The sequence below is a fragment of the Periplaneta americana genome, chromosome 6 (genome assembly GCF_040183065.1).
Source record: "Periplaneta americana isolate PAMFEO1 chromosome 6, P.americana_PAMFEO1_priV1, whole genome shotgun sequence".
NCBI classification, from domain to species: Eukaryota; Metazoa; Arthropoda; class Insecta; order Blattodea; family Blattidae; genus Periplaneta; species Periplaneta americana.
Window position 1 is genome coordinate 104068742 of NC_091122.1, and position 17407 is coordinate 104086148.

At 35.3% G+C, this 17407-nt stretch overlaps 1 protein-coding gene across 5 annotated transcripts in view; it reads left to right on the top strand.

The window, feature by feature from the left end:
• Window positions 1-15715, top strand: part of LOC138701596 (choline/ethanolamine kinase-like) — a 33901-nt gene extending 18186 nt beyond the window's left edge. For 3 of the 5 annotated variants that reach the window (XM_069828642.1, XM_069828639.1, XM_069828640.1), the window contains 3 exons: window positions 2440-2707; window positions 6071-6247; window positions 14030-15715. In XM_069828642.1, coding sequence (XP_069684743.1) covers window positions 2440-2707; window positions 6071-6247; window positions 14030-14143 — 559 coding nt within the window. In that variant the 3' untranslated portion in view covers window positions 14144-15715. Of the gene's footprint in view, window positions 1-2439; window positions 2708-4086; window positions 5711-6070; window positions 6248-14029 lie in introns of those variants that run through there. The other 2 variants (XR_011332627.1, XM_069828643.1) reach the window with 2 other exon arrangements.
• Window positions 15716-17407: the final 1692 nt, after the last annotated feature.

Below are 17407 nucleotides of genomic sequence, written 5' to 3' on the forward strand. Positions count from 1 at the left end.
TAAACCTGAATTAATTTTTGTCTTTAAAAGGAGGTATGATTTTTTTATTATAGAATTTACTTCGTTTTATATTAGGTATTTCAAGTTTAATCAGTTCCAACTAATAAAAAATTGCGTCAGAGAATGTAGTTTTTTTTTTTCTTTTGTTTACTACTTTGTCAAGTAAAATCATATTAAAAATTGACATTCTATTTTATATTTTGAAAATTTTTGTCATGCTTGTCACTTTCACATTATCCCTATTAATTTCTTGTCCTCATTTCAAAATAAATACTTAGTTTACAACAGAATTCTTATGAGCTATATTGACAGGCAATGTTTTGAAAAGAAACTATGCAGTGGAACCTGGATTTTCTCTCGCCCTATTATCTGATCAGTGGATAATTATATTGCCTTTCTCTTGCTCGTTTTTTTTTTAATTTCTTTTTTTTTTTTGTTAGGGAAAAAATTAAGTACTGTACATCATGCTAACACGCATTTTTTCTAGAAAGAGTTATTACAAGTCTTTACCATTACACAATATGTAGTAGGAATGACTTAGCTGGCAGTAACAGAACAGTAGCAGTTGCATGTGGGAGGGAATGTTTTCCCAACTTGTAAAATAGTCACTATCTGCTTTCAAAGAATGACCCCAAAAACTTTCACACAATTGCAAACTCGTGTACCATTTAGTCCTTGTTCTATTGTTCGAGTTCTAAGTAAAATGTCTTTCATGGGTGTCAAAAGAAAATGTGTTGTGCTAAGTATTGAAAAAAAAAAAGTGCAAATAATTGAGCAGTTTGGGAAAGAAGAAACGGTGCCTTATGTTGCGTCAGAATACGAGATTGGCGTTACAACTGTGCACAATTTAATAACAGACATAAATAAATTGTATAATTTTGCAGTGTAGGCTTTCACGGCCGGTGTCTATAGATGTAGATTCATTTTCCGGGCTGAGAGGCCATGGTCTATTAGTTGGTTTTATACCAGACGTTTCGTCTGCAACTGCGGCAGACATCTTCAGTGGAGTGGTATCCGAGGTCGCAAGACTCTTCTCGGCGTACCTGAGGCAACTGATCCTGTGTCTGGTTGTGCGAGCGTATTTATAGTGCGGCTCGCGGGCCGAGGCCTGTTGTCGCTGCGGTCCGCGCCGCTTTGTTCGCTGCTCCCGTTCTGGGTTCCGTCCTTTTGTTGTAGTGGCTTCTTATCTGTTCTGTTTGGGACCGGGTACCAACACTTGTTTAGCTTTACGCCTTCTTCCTTGCGATTAAAGTTGTTGTTGTGTTTATGTATTTCGATCGCTTCTCTATGTAGACGGGGGAAGAAGTGCGTCGTCGTGCTCAAGATGTCCGTGTCCTTGAATCTAATGTTGTGATCGCCCTCTTGATAGGCATGTGCTCCGGAACATGCTGAGGTCATCCAAGGACAAACGAGATAAGCTGCTGTCCGCCGGAGTTTACAGGATTCCGTGTTCGTGCGGGAAGGTCTACATCGGTACTACACAGCGGAGCGTCAGGACGAGACTGACAGAACATAATAGGAATTGCCGCCTAGGACAGATCGACAAATCGGCAGTGGCAGCACATGCCTATCAAGAGGGCGATCACAACATTAGATTCAAGGACACGGACATCTTGAGCACGACGACGCACTTCTTCCCCCGTCTACATAGAGAAGCGATCGAAATACATAAACACAACAACAACTTTAATCGCAAGGAAGAAGGCGTAAAGCTAAACAAGTGTTGTTACCCGGTCCTAAACAGAACAGATAAGAAGCCACTACAACAAAAGGACGGAACCCAGAACGGGAGCAGCGAACAAAGCGGCGCGGACCGCAGCGACAACAGGCCTCGGCCCGCGAGCCGCACTATAAATACGCTCGCACAACCAGACACAGGATCAGTTGCCTCAGGTACGCCGAGAAGAGTCTTGCGACCTCGGATACCACTCCACTGAAGATGTCTGCCGCAGTTGCAGACGAAACGTCTGGTATAAAACCAACTAATAAATTGTATAATGTTTGTAAATCCACTACACAAGACCTCTACTATACTATTCCTATCTTTTCGGAGACGGCCATTAGAAGGCCCTTGAGAACCCGTTATTGACAACAGGACTTTAAATAATGAACTTTTAATCCACTATCTAATATGTTAAACACAAGATCATAGAGAAAATTATGAAATTGTAAGTCCTATGTTCTTAATTTATGAACATCTTTTTTTTTTTTTTTTTTTTTTTTTGTATGGATTAGCCGATGGTTTTTGGTGAACACCTTTTCTTGTACAGATTATCGATTTTTTTTTTTTTTTTTTTTTTTTTTTTTTTTTTTTTTTTTTTTTTTGGTTATCTCTTCAGTGCACTCTGTTCATTACCACAGATAGAGGTTCTACTTTACTCCTAAAATTGTGTAATATACTGTGTATGTATTGTTTTAAGTTGGTTTATTTTCTTATAGGAAGTTCCTGTCAAAGATTCCATCTCGAGTTGTATTCTGTCACAACGACATGCAGGAAGGGAACATCCTTCTCTGTTGTGACAATATGTCTGACAAGGAGGCATTGCAGGATCCTCGCCTGGTGCTAATTGATTTTGAATATTGCTCTTACAACTACAGAGGGTTTGACTTGGCGAATCACTTTCTGGAATGGGTGTACGACTACACCAACAGTGCCCAACCTTACTTCTCAGTGAACAAGCAGAACTATCCCACGCGGGAACAACAGGTAGGTACAGTGAGTGAGTAAGGATGGTTGACAGGCATAAGTGGAATGTGCGAATGTGAGAGAGTGCTTGTTTTTTGCGTGAACATTTTTTTTTTCTTTTTCCCCAGGACTTTCAAGTTTTGTTGTATGGTACATAAATTGTATACATTATGCATGATCAAACAATTTCTGCAGTTTGGTTGCATTCACATTTAAACTTTTATGGAAATGTTACGCAAACTATAATTTGAAGATAATGAATGATGGAGTTATTTAAGAGGACATTGACCAACTGCAGGATTTGTTAAACATTCAGGATAAATTAGGACTCAGTTTTTCCAGAATATGTTTGATGTGGCAAATTTATGTAACTGGGCAACTCGTTTCTGTTGTAGACTGTTTTTGTTATTTGAAGTATTACTTCTTTGAACGTGACAGAAAAATTGTGTGCAGGGCGTCTACAGGCATTAATTCACTTTGTACAATAGTATGCTTAGATTATTAGAAATTATTTAACTGGCACCATGAACTTGAACTGTACAAATTTCTTTCGGAAAATTAACCCAGTTCCCGATATCTCTTCGGACTACATGTAATGTAATAATTTATCTACTTCGTAAATCTGTAGACGCACTGACAAATCGTGTGAATGGTGGTAGAGTTTGGTTGATTATGTTGACTATCAGATGCTTCGTACTGAGTAAGACAGCTTCAAAAGTATGCTATTGAATTGACATAATAGTGCATATATTGAATGCTCATAAAGCACTCTCTTGCACATGTTCTAGTTTTGTTTTGCATGGTTTCTGTATAACTTGCATTTTTCAGATTGAAAGAATGCTAAATAAGCTTTTGGTAGTCGAAGTAATCATCCATCTTCTATCTGGTGTGAATGATTTTTTTTTATTAGTTTCAGATATGGTAAGTTATTCAAGTAAGACTGATAGTGGTGATTGTTCAGAGACATAATTTCACATTTTGAAACAATTCTGTAAGTTGAATTTTTCTGGATTTAAAGAAAGGCTTGTGTTATGTAATGTCACACTACACGAGTACTTCATGAAATATTAACGTATTTGGTTCTCTATAAATTATGTGGAAAGAAAGGTTATTAAAAACTGCAGAATATGGTATTGAGACAGTGTTGCTATCTAATTTCATGAATGTGTAGTGAATTGCATGCCACAGACAGAAGCCAAGTCAAAATTGTCGAGACATAGCTTTTGGATTTGCCACATCAACAATTGGAGTTGAAGGAGGAGCTAGATTAAGACTGTTTCTTTCAGGCTTCAAGGAATTTGGAAGCACGAACATGTATGTCGGCAGCCATGAGAATCTTTTTGAGGCACCTTGATGTCTCGATTCGTCTTGTTTTTTGTGTGTGTGCTTCCATTTCCCAGTTCGCTGTTCGCTGAGCGAATGAATGAACGTTGCGGTTGGAGCAACTGTCTCCCTGCGGTCGGTTCATCCTACCTGGGGCTTCCAGACAGTCGCGAGAGCACGCTAAGGCCCCTACCAAGCGCTGATGAGCACAGTAAAAATATATGAAAATTCTATTAAAAAGACAAGTGGAGTATCACATTTAATTCTGATACTGATGGGATATATTCAGGGACAGTTACTAGTTATCACTTGATTCTCAGTTTTGAAACATTTCTAACATAATTGATAAGAAAGTGATGATTACACCTCTGAGTATGTCCCTGAGAGAAATCATTTTGCTATTCGAAGTGCCTTAGAGATTAAGCTTAGTTAAAAGAAACAATCCGAATATGTAAGTTAAATTTTTTCGTAAAATTATACAACACACACTTTGGCATGGTAATAAGGTGAAAGGAATACAATCTTGGAAAAACTTTGCACTTTGCATGTGTAAACTTCCTTCATGTTAGTTTTCTAAAGTTGCAGGAAACCTTGATAGAGCACTTCGTGCAGAAAATTGTTACGCAGGCATTGCAGATTTCCATACATTTGTACAGTATAATTTCTCAGGAACAACTTGTGCAAGTTGTAAAAGGTTGGTTGATTCCTAGTGCCCAGTTATCTGGCAATGAAGTCATCTTTGTCTTACAACCCAATAGCTCTGAACAGCATTAGTAGTGTAGGGAAGAGCTTAATAAATCAGTAGATGATCTTCGTCCATTGATAGATCCTTCTTATATAATACACAACTTTGTACAGCCAAAATCCTATTGTTAATGTAGAGCTTGAGCAGGCATTCATACTGAGTAAGAAGGCTGAATTTTGCTGCAACTTTTTTTTTTATTCTCCTTTTCTTTTAATGTTCAAATTAGTTGCTACTCAGAGGTAATGTTAAATGCAGTAGGCTGGGACAATTTTGGGAAGTTACTCGTTTTATAATTACTTTCATACACTTGTTTTCCAAATTTTACTTCAGATATATATATTTTTTTGTTTTTGAATATCTATATCAACGATAGTGAAAGAAGTGCACTCATGATCAAATTGGAACATTAACATACAAATCATGGTATATGAAGTTTTCATCACTCTGGCTGCAAAAGTGTTTATAAAATCTCGATGTGGAAAGACTTAATCATTTGTTATGAAAGGTTCACTGCAGTGTAGGTTATTGAAGGCCTTTCATCTAGTCAGAATTTAAAAATTACTGTATATTTTCGTATGTAGTCTGAGAAAAGATATAGATGGCTGAAAGTAAGTCCATACTTAGTTATAATTTAGTGTATAATATATTAATTTTGTGTGGACTTTCAAAATTCTCTCTTGAGCATGAGGAAATAAAAAGATTTATATACTGAAATTAGATTTCAGGAAGTTTGATATAAATGACTAACAAATTGTAAGTAGATTGTGATACCCCTTAATTACCACTACTTTTATTTATCGTGAATAATTTTCATGATTGCACTTAGATTTTACTAAAATTTAGAAAATCGTGTTCAGTCTTGTAGCATGTTGGTCTGAATGAGGAGTTTTACTGTACATAGGCTTAACTTACTCAGTCGTTTCGTCTGCATGCCAATTAATTCTGCTCATACGATACAAACTTTTGTTTTATTTTCTTTTCTTGTCTATTACCACTTGTTTCCTCTATGTACTTCTCAGTTTTGCTTTTATTCTCTCTCTTTCTCTCTCGCACCATCTTTACACTTATGCTTTTAGTTAAGTATTATTACTTTGGTTCTATAGAAAGATTATTTTATAGAACATATTATTAACATTGATGTTTGAAAATGACAGGACCCTTAAGCTTTTACACTACTTTGATTGAAAGCATATGTCCTTTTGACATTTGCTGTAGTTGCAACATTAATTATAATTAGTTATTTATATGAAGTCCCCTTTAAAATATTATGTATTTTTTGTGATGCAGTGAAGTAATTGATCATCTTATTTCAACAGCTCATGTTTGTGAGAACCTACCTCCGTCATGCAGGCCGTCGTAGTGAGCAGCCAACAGAGAGGGAAGAGGAAGCTCTGCTACGTGAAATAGAAGCGTTCTCACTTGCATCTCATCTTTTCTGGGGCCTGTGGAGTGCAGTCAATGCAAAACTCTCACAAATTCCTTTTGGATATTGGGTGAGTCTTAATAAACTTGACTGAATTTATGGCCTTTTGAAATACACATTGAATATGTAATATATAGTTTTTCAAAAGCAGAGCATGATTGCAATTAAAATTGAATGAGAAAATTTTGAGCAAAAAGCTCATATACATGATACCTTGTATTTAGAAAGATACTGTATATAATTATGGATACATCGAGAACATTTTTTAATAATACATTACAGGTGTTTGTCATGTGAAAGAGCATATTTTTATGGAATACTCCATTTTTCTCTGATACAGAAAGTACTATCGTTCAGTTTCTATAGTAACAATTTAATTGTTGATACATTCTATTAGTCTGTGTTATGAAAGCAGTCTTATTGATGAAATAAATAGATGATGTTACGCATCAACAGGTTATGTCACAGGCTAATGAGAATTTGGTGAGATTATCTATATTATTTTGGGATGCACCGGAAGGAATGATGAATAGAAGAAAAGTTCAGGGCAGAACGTATCAGATAATAAACCACATTAAGATACATGGATCATATGTGGGGACTACGAAGATGGTGGAAAATAGGAAAGATGGAGAATGCTGGGTTTGCAGTGAAATACTTGTTGAACAGAACACTATCAATTAATAATTATTCTTTTATTGATTTTATTGTTAATGGACAAAAATTCGCTCTGGCGCTGATAATCGAACCCGGGACTCCCAGTTCTGAGCACTGGGTGCTCTAACCACTGAGCTACGCCAAGGCTCAAACCACAGGGGCAGATAGAATCTTTCTCCTTCTGGTTCTTTCCCTTAGTGATCTTAATGTTCAACATATTTTACCGTATTTACCCACATGATGGACACCCCACATAAAGGATACACCCTAGTTTATTGCGTTAAATTTAAAAAAAATCCTGCATAATAGATCCATAGAGGAATGTGAATCTGTGAGAAATCAAAGCAGTGATGCTGAACCTGACGTGAATGAGGTAAGGCTAATATTAATAATAATAAAGAAGTGTCTTGTATTATTGTTGTTGTATTCATTGTTACAAGTTATCATCTGTTTATACAATTGCTGCTAACTATCTCATCTTAAGTGTGATGCAATCTATATAGGCTATAAATTAGTCGTGGCCCATATATTGTTATGTATTCTACCAATTATTTCAGCATTCAAGCTGGTGGACCTTTAATACTTTTTTTTTTCTCAATTAAAATTTTTTCCTCACATAAAGGACGCAATTCCGGCATGCTGGCAAGGTTGATATAACCTCTCGACAGTTGCAAGCATCGTTAAATAAACCCTATTTTAATTTAAAGGACGCACACTAATTTTTTGTTATAATAATCGAAAAAAGAAAAGTGCGGGTAAATACAGTATGTACGAGGATTGTCCAATAAATAAGCCCCCCCCTCCCTTTTTTTTTTCCTTCCTGGAAATCAAACCACACTTGAATTTTGTGGGTTGGGGGATTTCATTGTGATGTGTTGGCAGTACTCGGGTGGTTCTATGAAGCTCCCTCCATTCCTCTGCCAGTACGCAGCCAGCCAGCATGGAGTTACCACTGCAAAGCATGCCCAATTGTGAAGTGCGTGCTGTCATACGTTTTTTACAGCAGAAAACGAAATTAACCTCTATCTATGGGGAAGGCATTATGAACATTCAAATGGTTTGATGTTAGCGTGCACGGTTTATGGAATGTCGAGATGATGTGCACGATGAACAGCACAGTGGGAGGCCCAGTACAGCAACTCAGAATGATGCGGTTGTTGGAGTTCGCTGTATTGTGAAGCAAGATTGACACGTTACCATTAATGGAATCCTAATGCAGCTGCCTCCTGGGATTGAAATTGGATGCTTATCCATTGGACACATTCTGACAGACCATCTTCATTACCACAAAGTGTGTTCAAGGTGGGTTCCACGCTTGCTGAGTGACGTTCACAAACAACAGAGGCTGGATTTGGCTCGAAAATTTCTGGACATGCATCAGAGAGAGGAAGAACAGCTCATTAAGCGAATTGTCACTTGTGATGAAAGCTGGGTCCATCATTCAACTCCTGAGACAAAATGTCAGAGTATGGTGTGGAAGGCTGCTGGTGAAAGTGCTCCAAAAAAGTCAAAGGTTACGCACTCTGCAGGGAAAGTTATGGCGACGGTTTTTTGGGACTGTCAGGGTGTTTTACTCGTGGACTACCTGTCTCACAATACCATAATCAATGCTGAGAGATAATGTGATGTCTTGAGAAACTTTCGAGCTGCCATCAAAAGAAAACGCCCCGAACTTTTGTTTCGCAAAGTGCTGCTGCTGCATAACAATGCACGCCCTCATTCGGCTCGAAGGACCCAGAGCAAGCTCGCAAATTTAAAATGGGAAATTTTTCCGTATTCTCCAGATCTTGTCCCCAGTGATTTCCACCTGTTTTTCCAACTCAAGTTGCATCTTGGCGGCAAGCAGTTTCAAACTGATGACTAAGTGAAATCTGCAGTGAACACCTGGCTATAACAACAGGACACGGCATGGTACAACATTGGCTTGCAAAAACTGGTGACACAGTATCATAAATGGTGACCTCATGGAGAAGTAACAGGAGAGTTGTAATGTGCAAATACGTGTCCACAAAGTTAATAAATCATGTTGAATACTACAAAAATAGGGAAACTTATTTATTGGATGCCTCTCCTATAATAATATATTAAGTCAACACGACTCATCACACAAGGAGTGCACTCATTTGAGTGACTTAGAGGCCAGGATTCCACAGCTTATATGCATGTAAAACTAATAATCTATGTAAAAATTAATTTTTTGGTCCTACTGTTATGATTACTATTTGGTTACATAACAAATAGATAATTCCATAGAACCAAAAAATTAATCTTTACGTATATTATTGATTTTGATAAGACCTATGATACTATCAATCAAGAAAAATTATAGACAATAATAAAAAAAATTCAGGATGTCAATGTGTCTAATAGAAGAGATGAAAGTAACATATGTGAACTGTGTGAATTGTGTTAGGACTCCTGTAGGTACTATGTGAAGAAAGGACTCCAACAAAGTATTTTATTATAATCAGTCCTCTTTAATATGAATGCTGTATGAAAGTGCTGAAGAATCCGAAGAAGTCTCGTTTAAAAAGGCTTATCTATGTAGATGACATTCTGATTTGGGGTTGAAATGTGTCCAAGAAATGGAAAATAGACTAACAATTTGGAGTGAAAATGGTAGAGAGTTTGGTTTAGAATTAATTTTGAAAGAAACCTGTTTTCATGAAAATAGCAAGAGAAAGAGAATTATTGAGATAAAAGTGGAAGACAAATCTTGAAGAAGTGTAACATTTCATGTATCTGGGAAGCAAAATTATTAAAAATGGTAACATTGAACAGGAGATTGGCAGAAGAATACTAGTAAAGTTGGAAATTCTATCAGCTGATAAAAGGTTGTTATGAAACAAAGGTGTAAGTTCTCTTTGGACTGTAATGTAAGCAATTAATTTATGACTTGTTATAAATCTGTTTTGACATGGTGCTTGCTAAATACATGGACATTTGCAAAATGACAAATTAGTAGACTTCAGGCTGCAAAGATGAATTTTCTGAGAGATCGTGGCTAAGACAAAAATGATCCTTTATACTGGTACACATCTTTGAAAGAACAATGATTGGGATTGTTTGGCCACGTGAAAAGGATGAATAATGATGACAGCTAGAAAAGCACTGGAATCAATAAAGAAGAAAAAACCAAAAGGAAGACTATGAAGCAGATGGCTGGATCAGATTAAGAGGGATGTTGAATGGTATAGACTAAATGGAGTTAACTGTGAAAGGATAGGGAAAAGTGTAGATCTTGATCAAAGATTCGATCGTCTAAAGCAGTGGTCGTCAGTGCAGAGTACCCTGGGGCTAGCATCTCTTACCTGCGGAGAACACAGTGCACCATGGTGCACTTGTAGCTGCTAGTGGATATGCTCTCTACCTTTTCCTGCTGCACGACGGGGCACACGGGACGGCTCCGCTTACCCTTTGCACATTTCAGCGAGTGCTGAGGACCACTACTCTAAAGAATATACGAGCTAGAAGAAGATGCTCCTGAATGTGACTGAACATGTAGATATTTGAAAGGAAATCTTCATTTTGATAAGAATTTTCAAGAGTCCAAGCACAATACAGATTTCTTTGATTCGTCATATGCTTGCAGACGGTGACTAACCTGTATGCAGTATGGAAACTCTCCCAATTTATGAATCATTTTCTGAACTGACGTTTTCTTCATATTTAATTTCTTTATCACAAGCATTTTCTTACGAGAATGCACTTTTTTTTTAAACATTGTACCCATATGTGCTGGTCTGTAGCTGTTTTTCACATTCCTCATCTTCGTTTGCATTGACAAGAAATTCGGTCATTTCAACTGAATTTGCTCCCCAGGAGTAAAATTGTACACATTTGATTGTGGATCTTTGGAAATTCCTCGCACCATTTTGACTATGCATCTTTCACGGCCTTCTTCAACAATTGAAGTAACAATATTGCCAATAATGTAGTTAAGTTTCACTATAGGCCTAGTTAATTTCGGGCTATATATTCATTCTTTTGCCAAATAACTGAGAAGATAGGTCACAACTGAATGCACTGTAATTCATCAGTCCCCTCACCTTCGGACCTCCTTTTATAAATAAGTGGTGGTTTTGTATGCTCTTGATATTTTTTTCATTATCATGCCTTTTTTTTTTTCCTACTTGGCATTGTTGTTTACATGTTTACACATTCTCTGGTTGCTATACAAACAAAAGAAATCAGTGTCGTTGTAAGTAGAAACAAATGGAGCCTTTATTTAGAAAAATTAAATGTGATATTACAACTCATACAATTATTAAATGTTACTGGAGCAGTATGATCCATAACGAATTCCTCAATATCGATGTTATCATTCAACAACCAAATTTCATGGCTTAAAAATCGATAATGTGTTAAATTGGAAAAATCATATTAAAGAAATTTCCCCCAAACTAAATTCAGCTTGTTTTGCTATTAGATCTTGCAAAAGATAGTAAATATCAATACCTTAAAAACAATATGCTTTGCATACTTCCATTCGGTAATGAGCTTTGGAATAATATTCTGGGGAAATTCCACAGATAGTAACAGTATATTTCTATTACAAAAAAGAGTAGTTAGAATAATAGTAGGTGCCAAATCTAGGGAATTGTCTAGGACTATTTTAAAAAAAAACTACAAATAATGCCCATGGCTTGTCAGTATATCTTTTCATTAATAATCTTCCTCGTATGTAATCGTGAAAACTTTGTAACTAATTCAACAGTTCATAGCATAAATAAATAAACGTCAAAAAAATGACTTTCATGCTCCATTAGCAAGTCTATCGTGCTATCAAAAAGGAGTGCATTATATGGCAGTAAAAATTTTTAATAGCCTCCCTATCAATATAAAGAATGAAACTCAAAACATAAAATTATTTAGGGCCAAATTAAAGAAGTACCTAATTTCTCACGCCTTCTATTCTGTAGGTGAATTCATGACATTCAATAACACTTCATGAAATTGATACTAAAACTTTTGTGTTGTACTAGTAGACTATATTGTAAATCTCGTCTGTATATATTTCATCTAGACTATGACTATAAATTAAGACTTTATAATAGTATTAAGTTTTTTGACTTGTTCCATATTCTAGCTGTAAGCAATGTATGAATACCATGGAATGTTAATAAACACAATGCAGTACAATACTTTATCATAGTTCTGAGCATGGAGAACTCTGACCACAAACTACTTTGAGACTTCAGTACAGTACTCCTTAATACTAAATAAGCCTATAAATTTTTTTTCGTTTATTTTCCATTCAACTATTTAACAAATACCTCACACATTTTCATATTTTCCTGTATTAACTAAGTGCAACCAATCCACACTTCTTCAATCTTTTCATCCACTAAGACCTCAATTAATTGTTCTGCCATAATCATTAAATGATTACGAAACATCTAATTAAATCCATATATTGATGAAATTAATACAAATTTAATTACCAGAAACAACATTGACTGTTTATACTGAAACAAAATAACCTACATACTGCCTTGGCAACGATGTTAAACACTCTAATAGAAAAAATTTTTACTTGTCAAACAGATTTAAGCAATATTCAAAATTAAAAACAAATTTATTTAAATGGCGATCGTCCAAAAAATTATATGCAATATGCATGTGTTAAAGTGCATAACAATCTCAGAAACTGAAAAAACTTAGCTTCGCCTCGTTTTTTCAAACTGTTTCTTCCAGTTCTGTTATAATGCGCTTACAACACTTGTATTGCAATATGATATATTTATTCCACCAGCTTACATCGGTCGTGATGGCCCTTGACATTTCTGCATATAGTGCCATCACTCCCTTGGATACATAATTTTCTGCTTACGCTTTTTTAAACATCCAGCTATTTCATATAAATGACCCTGATCACTTTTCTATTACGTCACTCACCTCAGTTTCCCTCCCTTTTTCTGTTTTATCTTTCCCTTTCCTAGTTATTTATCTTATTGTAACTAATCTCATTTAACTAAATAATCACTTCTCTCAACTTCTTATTACTTGTTCCCAACAATGTTTACATTAGTTGAACTCTTCCATAGTTAACTTATTTATTCACTTGAATCACTAATGTTCACTGACCACTTATTCCCATTAATCTACTCTGTATATTTTCAGACGAGGTAGTTTCTACAGTTTCATTACATTTCCATTCCTACTTTCTTTATTATATTTGTATCACTACTTATTTATTATTATTCTCTGGTTATTACTTGTATCTTATCCTTTTTCACTATTATTCCTTTGTCTTAACATCTATTATGTCACTATCACTCTTTTTCACTTTATCTCTTTCCTAAGGTTTGTCACTCATGCATACTATTTTCACTTTATCACTTTCTTATGTTTTGTCACTCATGCACCAACCTCTTAAGTTATAACTTTTCTGTCCCTTACTTCTTTCCACTGACGTGCCTCTATTTGGTGTCGCTAATGTTACTTCATCCCTTCCAGTTCTTGCAGAGTCTTGACTTCTTATCTTAGTATCTTCATCTGTCGATCCCTTTTGCAATTGCTGACCCATATTTGTTCTTTCAGCTGAATTCACTGAACTCCTTTTGCTGTTCTCAGCTCCTGTATATCGTCCTTCTGTACTCCTCTGTCTACCTGATGGCATCATCATTATTTTAGTGCAAGCCTCTTGTTTCTTCTTTAATCTCTTGACATCATATTGCAATATACTATTACATTCTTTGAAACTAAATAATGAATGTAAGTAATAGATGTCAAGATTTATAAAATGAGTTGATTATAGCCTGTAATAATTCACCTCATTGTTGAATTTGATACACTAGCTTGTTGAAAATTTATGGAGGTGGCAGTGCAATGAAGTAGGTACAGGTATTTCTATTTTCCACATCTATGACAGAAAGTCTTTAGCCTTTCATGATGCTCCTGATTATTACAGAAGTAATTATTATAGCTGAAATATTATAAGCTATCTCTGAATATTTTTGCAGTTATGCGTAGAAGGTCATTTTGTAAGCATACGAAGTTTTTGTTCATTGATCCTTTATACTATTTAGTTGGAAGATTTTTAATTTATATAATCATACAATATAGTAACAAATTTTTTTATTCTTTTTTTTTTATTATGTGTGTGCTTGGTTATGTGAAGTTGCTGGTATGCAATTTATTTTAAATTTCTCTTTTCATAAGACAGAAACTTGTTAGTGTGTCTTTGTTTCAGGAATACGCAATTGAAAGGCTTGAATCGTATTTCCAGTTGAAGAACAAAATTCTGCAAACTACTGTTGCTGCAGAGGTCGGAGTTAAGAGGAAGATTCAAGATTTGGAGAGTTGAATGAATTCTGCTAAAGCCATTCCAGCAATGTCCATGCTCGAATTAAGGAAAAGATACAAATAGTGGCTATCTCGATTTATTTTCAGCACAAAACACTGCGTTATTACTTCATACATGTTCCTTCCCTTTCGCAAAAACTTCTTCCTACGACTTTCCATTCATCTCTGATTGAACTATGTACTTAACCTTCATTTGCTCAGTGATATCATATGGTGGCACTAATTTTGCTACGATCATTCCATGTATTGAGATGGTACATCTGTATTTTTAACCTTACCATTCCAGAATTGCTGCATTGTAACTCTTTTAATAGGAGAGATTGTTGTGTACTTTTACACCTTTATAATAGAATGTGTAAGATATTTGTAAATAGTCAATGTACATATTACTTACATCTTAGGTTTATGGTGCTACAGTGGGCCCTCTGGCTTTTCTGATTTAATCGGTGACATAACGCTCTTTTCTGAACATAATTTGTGAAGCTGAAATCATAAAAGTGAAAACCTTTGTTAATGTTTCTGTTTAATAATAACCAAATGTCATTTCAGTAAGATAATATTGAGTTGTCTCAAGTCATCGTATTTTTCCAAATTAAAAAGTTGAAATAGTTTGTTTATAATGACAGCAACTCTGGTTTAGAATTGTATACAATGAAGTAATTTTGCTATTAAAATTGTGTATTTTAATGCTATGGGCGAAGAAAATCCCTTTATATCAGTCAGGATAAACTATGTAATGATTACGACTAAATGAATATCAGCATTAGGACTTAAAGTTAGTAACTATAAATATATAGAAAGCAGGGATTTATTTCACTGTCACTGAAAGGAAATTTATCCATAAAGTGTATTGAAAAATGAGTTCGAATTAAATTAAGTTCAATAAACAGACATAGGCTTGTGCAGGAAATAAGTTGCATACATTTGCCAAGCACAATAATTATCCTGCTTGATGTAAGTCTCAAGATGATCAAAGTTTTCCAGTAATGTGACCATCATGGTAGCTTGAAATCTCGTATGATTCTGCTTGTGGAAGTACGAGTAATGTTAAAGGCATGAAACTGCTGGTTTCATCATGTTGGCTCAGTCTCAAATGATTGTTGTAGTCTGCTACCATAGGCTAGTCAGTTTTCAAGAGGAAATACTTCTCTAAGCACTTCCGCATTGTAATTAACATATCATTACAACAGTATACAGCATACTTTCAAAACTGAATGTGTTCACTGAAGTTCTTTTGAACTGTAGTTTTAAATTTTTCTTGATTATATTCTATTCGAATTTTTTAATTTGTGATTTGCTCATACATGCACCTTGTAACCAGAAGTGAACATATTTATGTTTGAAAGTTGAGCATAGTATATTTATTATTTTTAATATGTTGGCACTATGTGCTAAGTACTGTAAATTTCAAAGACTGATTATAATATTGTATTGTCTCCTATGTTGCTAGTATTGTAAATATGTTTAGTTTATAAAATTTCATCCAAGTACTTACATTACACTGCCATTTCAGGCACATCATGTATTACATAAGAATGTATTTGACATTACACGATTTGTTCTTTTGTTAAAACTGCGTATTATTTCAGTCTCACATTGAAAGCAAGATGCTCATCATTGCACATACCTTTTCCTTTTACCTTATTACAGGGTTTCCATTCTCCTCAATTTTTCAGTCAACCACTTTAATGATATGAGAGTATTGTTTCATTTCTGTTTAAATCGAGTAGCCAAAGTTTCAGGTAACTGTAAAATATTTTTAGATAACAGATGTCTGAAGTGTAGAGACAGATAATATTTGAAATAAGTTTTGAATAGTCTACAGACAAATTTTTTGACGGTATTGCATCCATTTTAGAAGGGCAAAAATGTTCTGTATTTTGCATCATTGTCAACTTTTGCGTGAAATATTAATTTTTTTTTTATCTGCCCATGAAAGGGGATCTTTTTTTCTCGTAGATGTCTTTCGTATTTTGATGATGATTCTTATGTCCAAAAAGGTCATAATGTCAAATGTGTTACGCCTATGTCTATTAATATGGAGCCCGTGAAAGATCTTATATTACAAAATCCTTCAATAACCTTGAAAGCAGATATATTGTCTTGACTATTTTAATTGCCTTTTCTCAACAAATTTTGTATAGGTAGATTGCCAAGGGAATGCATCTGCAGTAGCACCCAGGTCAGCAGAGGGTGTTGAACTTCAGCTGCTGATTCCTAGATCCTCCTATACCAAAGGATCATCATCCACGATCTCTCTGACTGACGTACCTATCAGTAAGTTATAAAACAAGGACAATGCGAAAATGTTTATTCTTGAATTTTTCTTCTGTTGCATATTTTCTTATGAGCTTTTAGGCTTTCCTTTGCTGTGTTTTTAACAATCGCCTAATATGCAACATTTAGCACAATTCCCATTTATAATTTCACTAAGAAAAATACTAATGCTATTTGTGTAAATCTTCTAAGTCCCCAAATCTAGTTCTGTTTGGCATTAGCTTGTATTTATGTAGCTCTTGGGAAGGTTTTGTTTATAATATAATACATGAGTTTATTTCTCAAGAGAGCAAGCAAGATAAATAGCCTACAGCAGTGATTCTCAAACTTACTAGCACTGCGAATCTCCTTTCCATAGATCAGTACTTTCACGGACTCCTTCATTGTCATTGATGGAATGATTGGTAAGTTAGAGTTTGGGGTTAATATTAAGTGAATGTGTTTGTGTGTAATGCCTACCCACTTCACTTTGATTTGGGTTCTGCATTCTGCAGATAGATGGCAGGACTGTGACCCATTTTCAAGTTGAGGGCTACGTTATGCATGTGTGGTGTCTGTGAAGATGATGTCGTGTACTATACTTGTGTTTTTTGAAAGATGGGACATGACAGGAGCGTTGCGATCGGAAAAACAACTGAATGTCACATAGCGTGGTAGGCCTGTTGCTATGGTAACAACGGTTGAGTTGCCAAACTTACCGTTCCCACGTGGCGAGTGCTTAATAGCTCTCTTGGCGACATTAATTGTGCACACAATGTTAGCATTGATACATTTAGTCTTTGATTCTCTGTCGATTTTTGTATTGTTTTGTTACCTTCGCGTTAAATGTCAATGAATGTTTTAATGTCAGCCATCTTAACGTCAATTGCTAGCTTCCACCAGCTGGCAGCATGGTAGTCCATATTGGCAGCATAGCACTGTAGTTCCAAGCTTGGCCGCTTAGCTGTCATGTCCCATCTTTAAAAAAAAAAAACAAGTATAGGGTGAG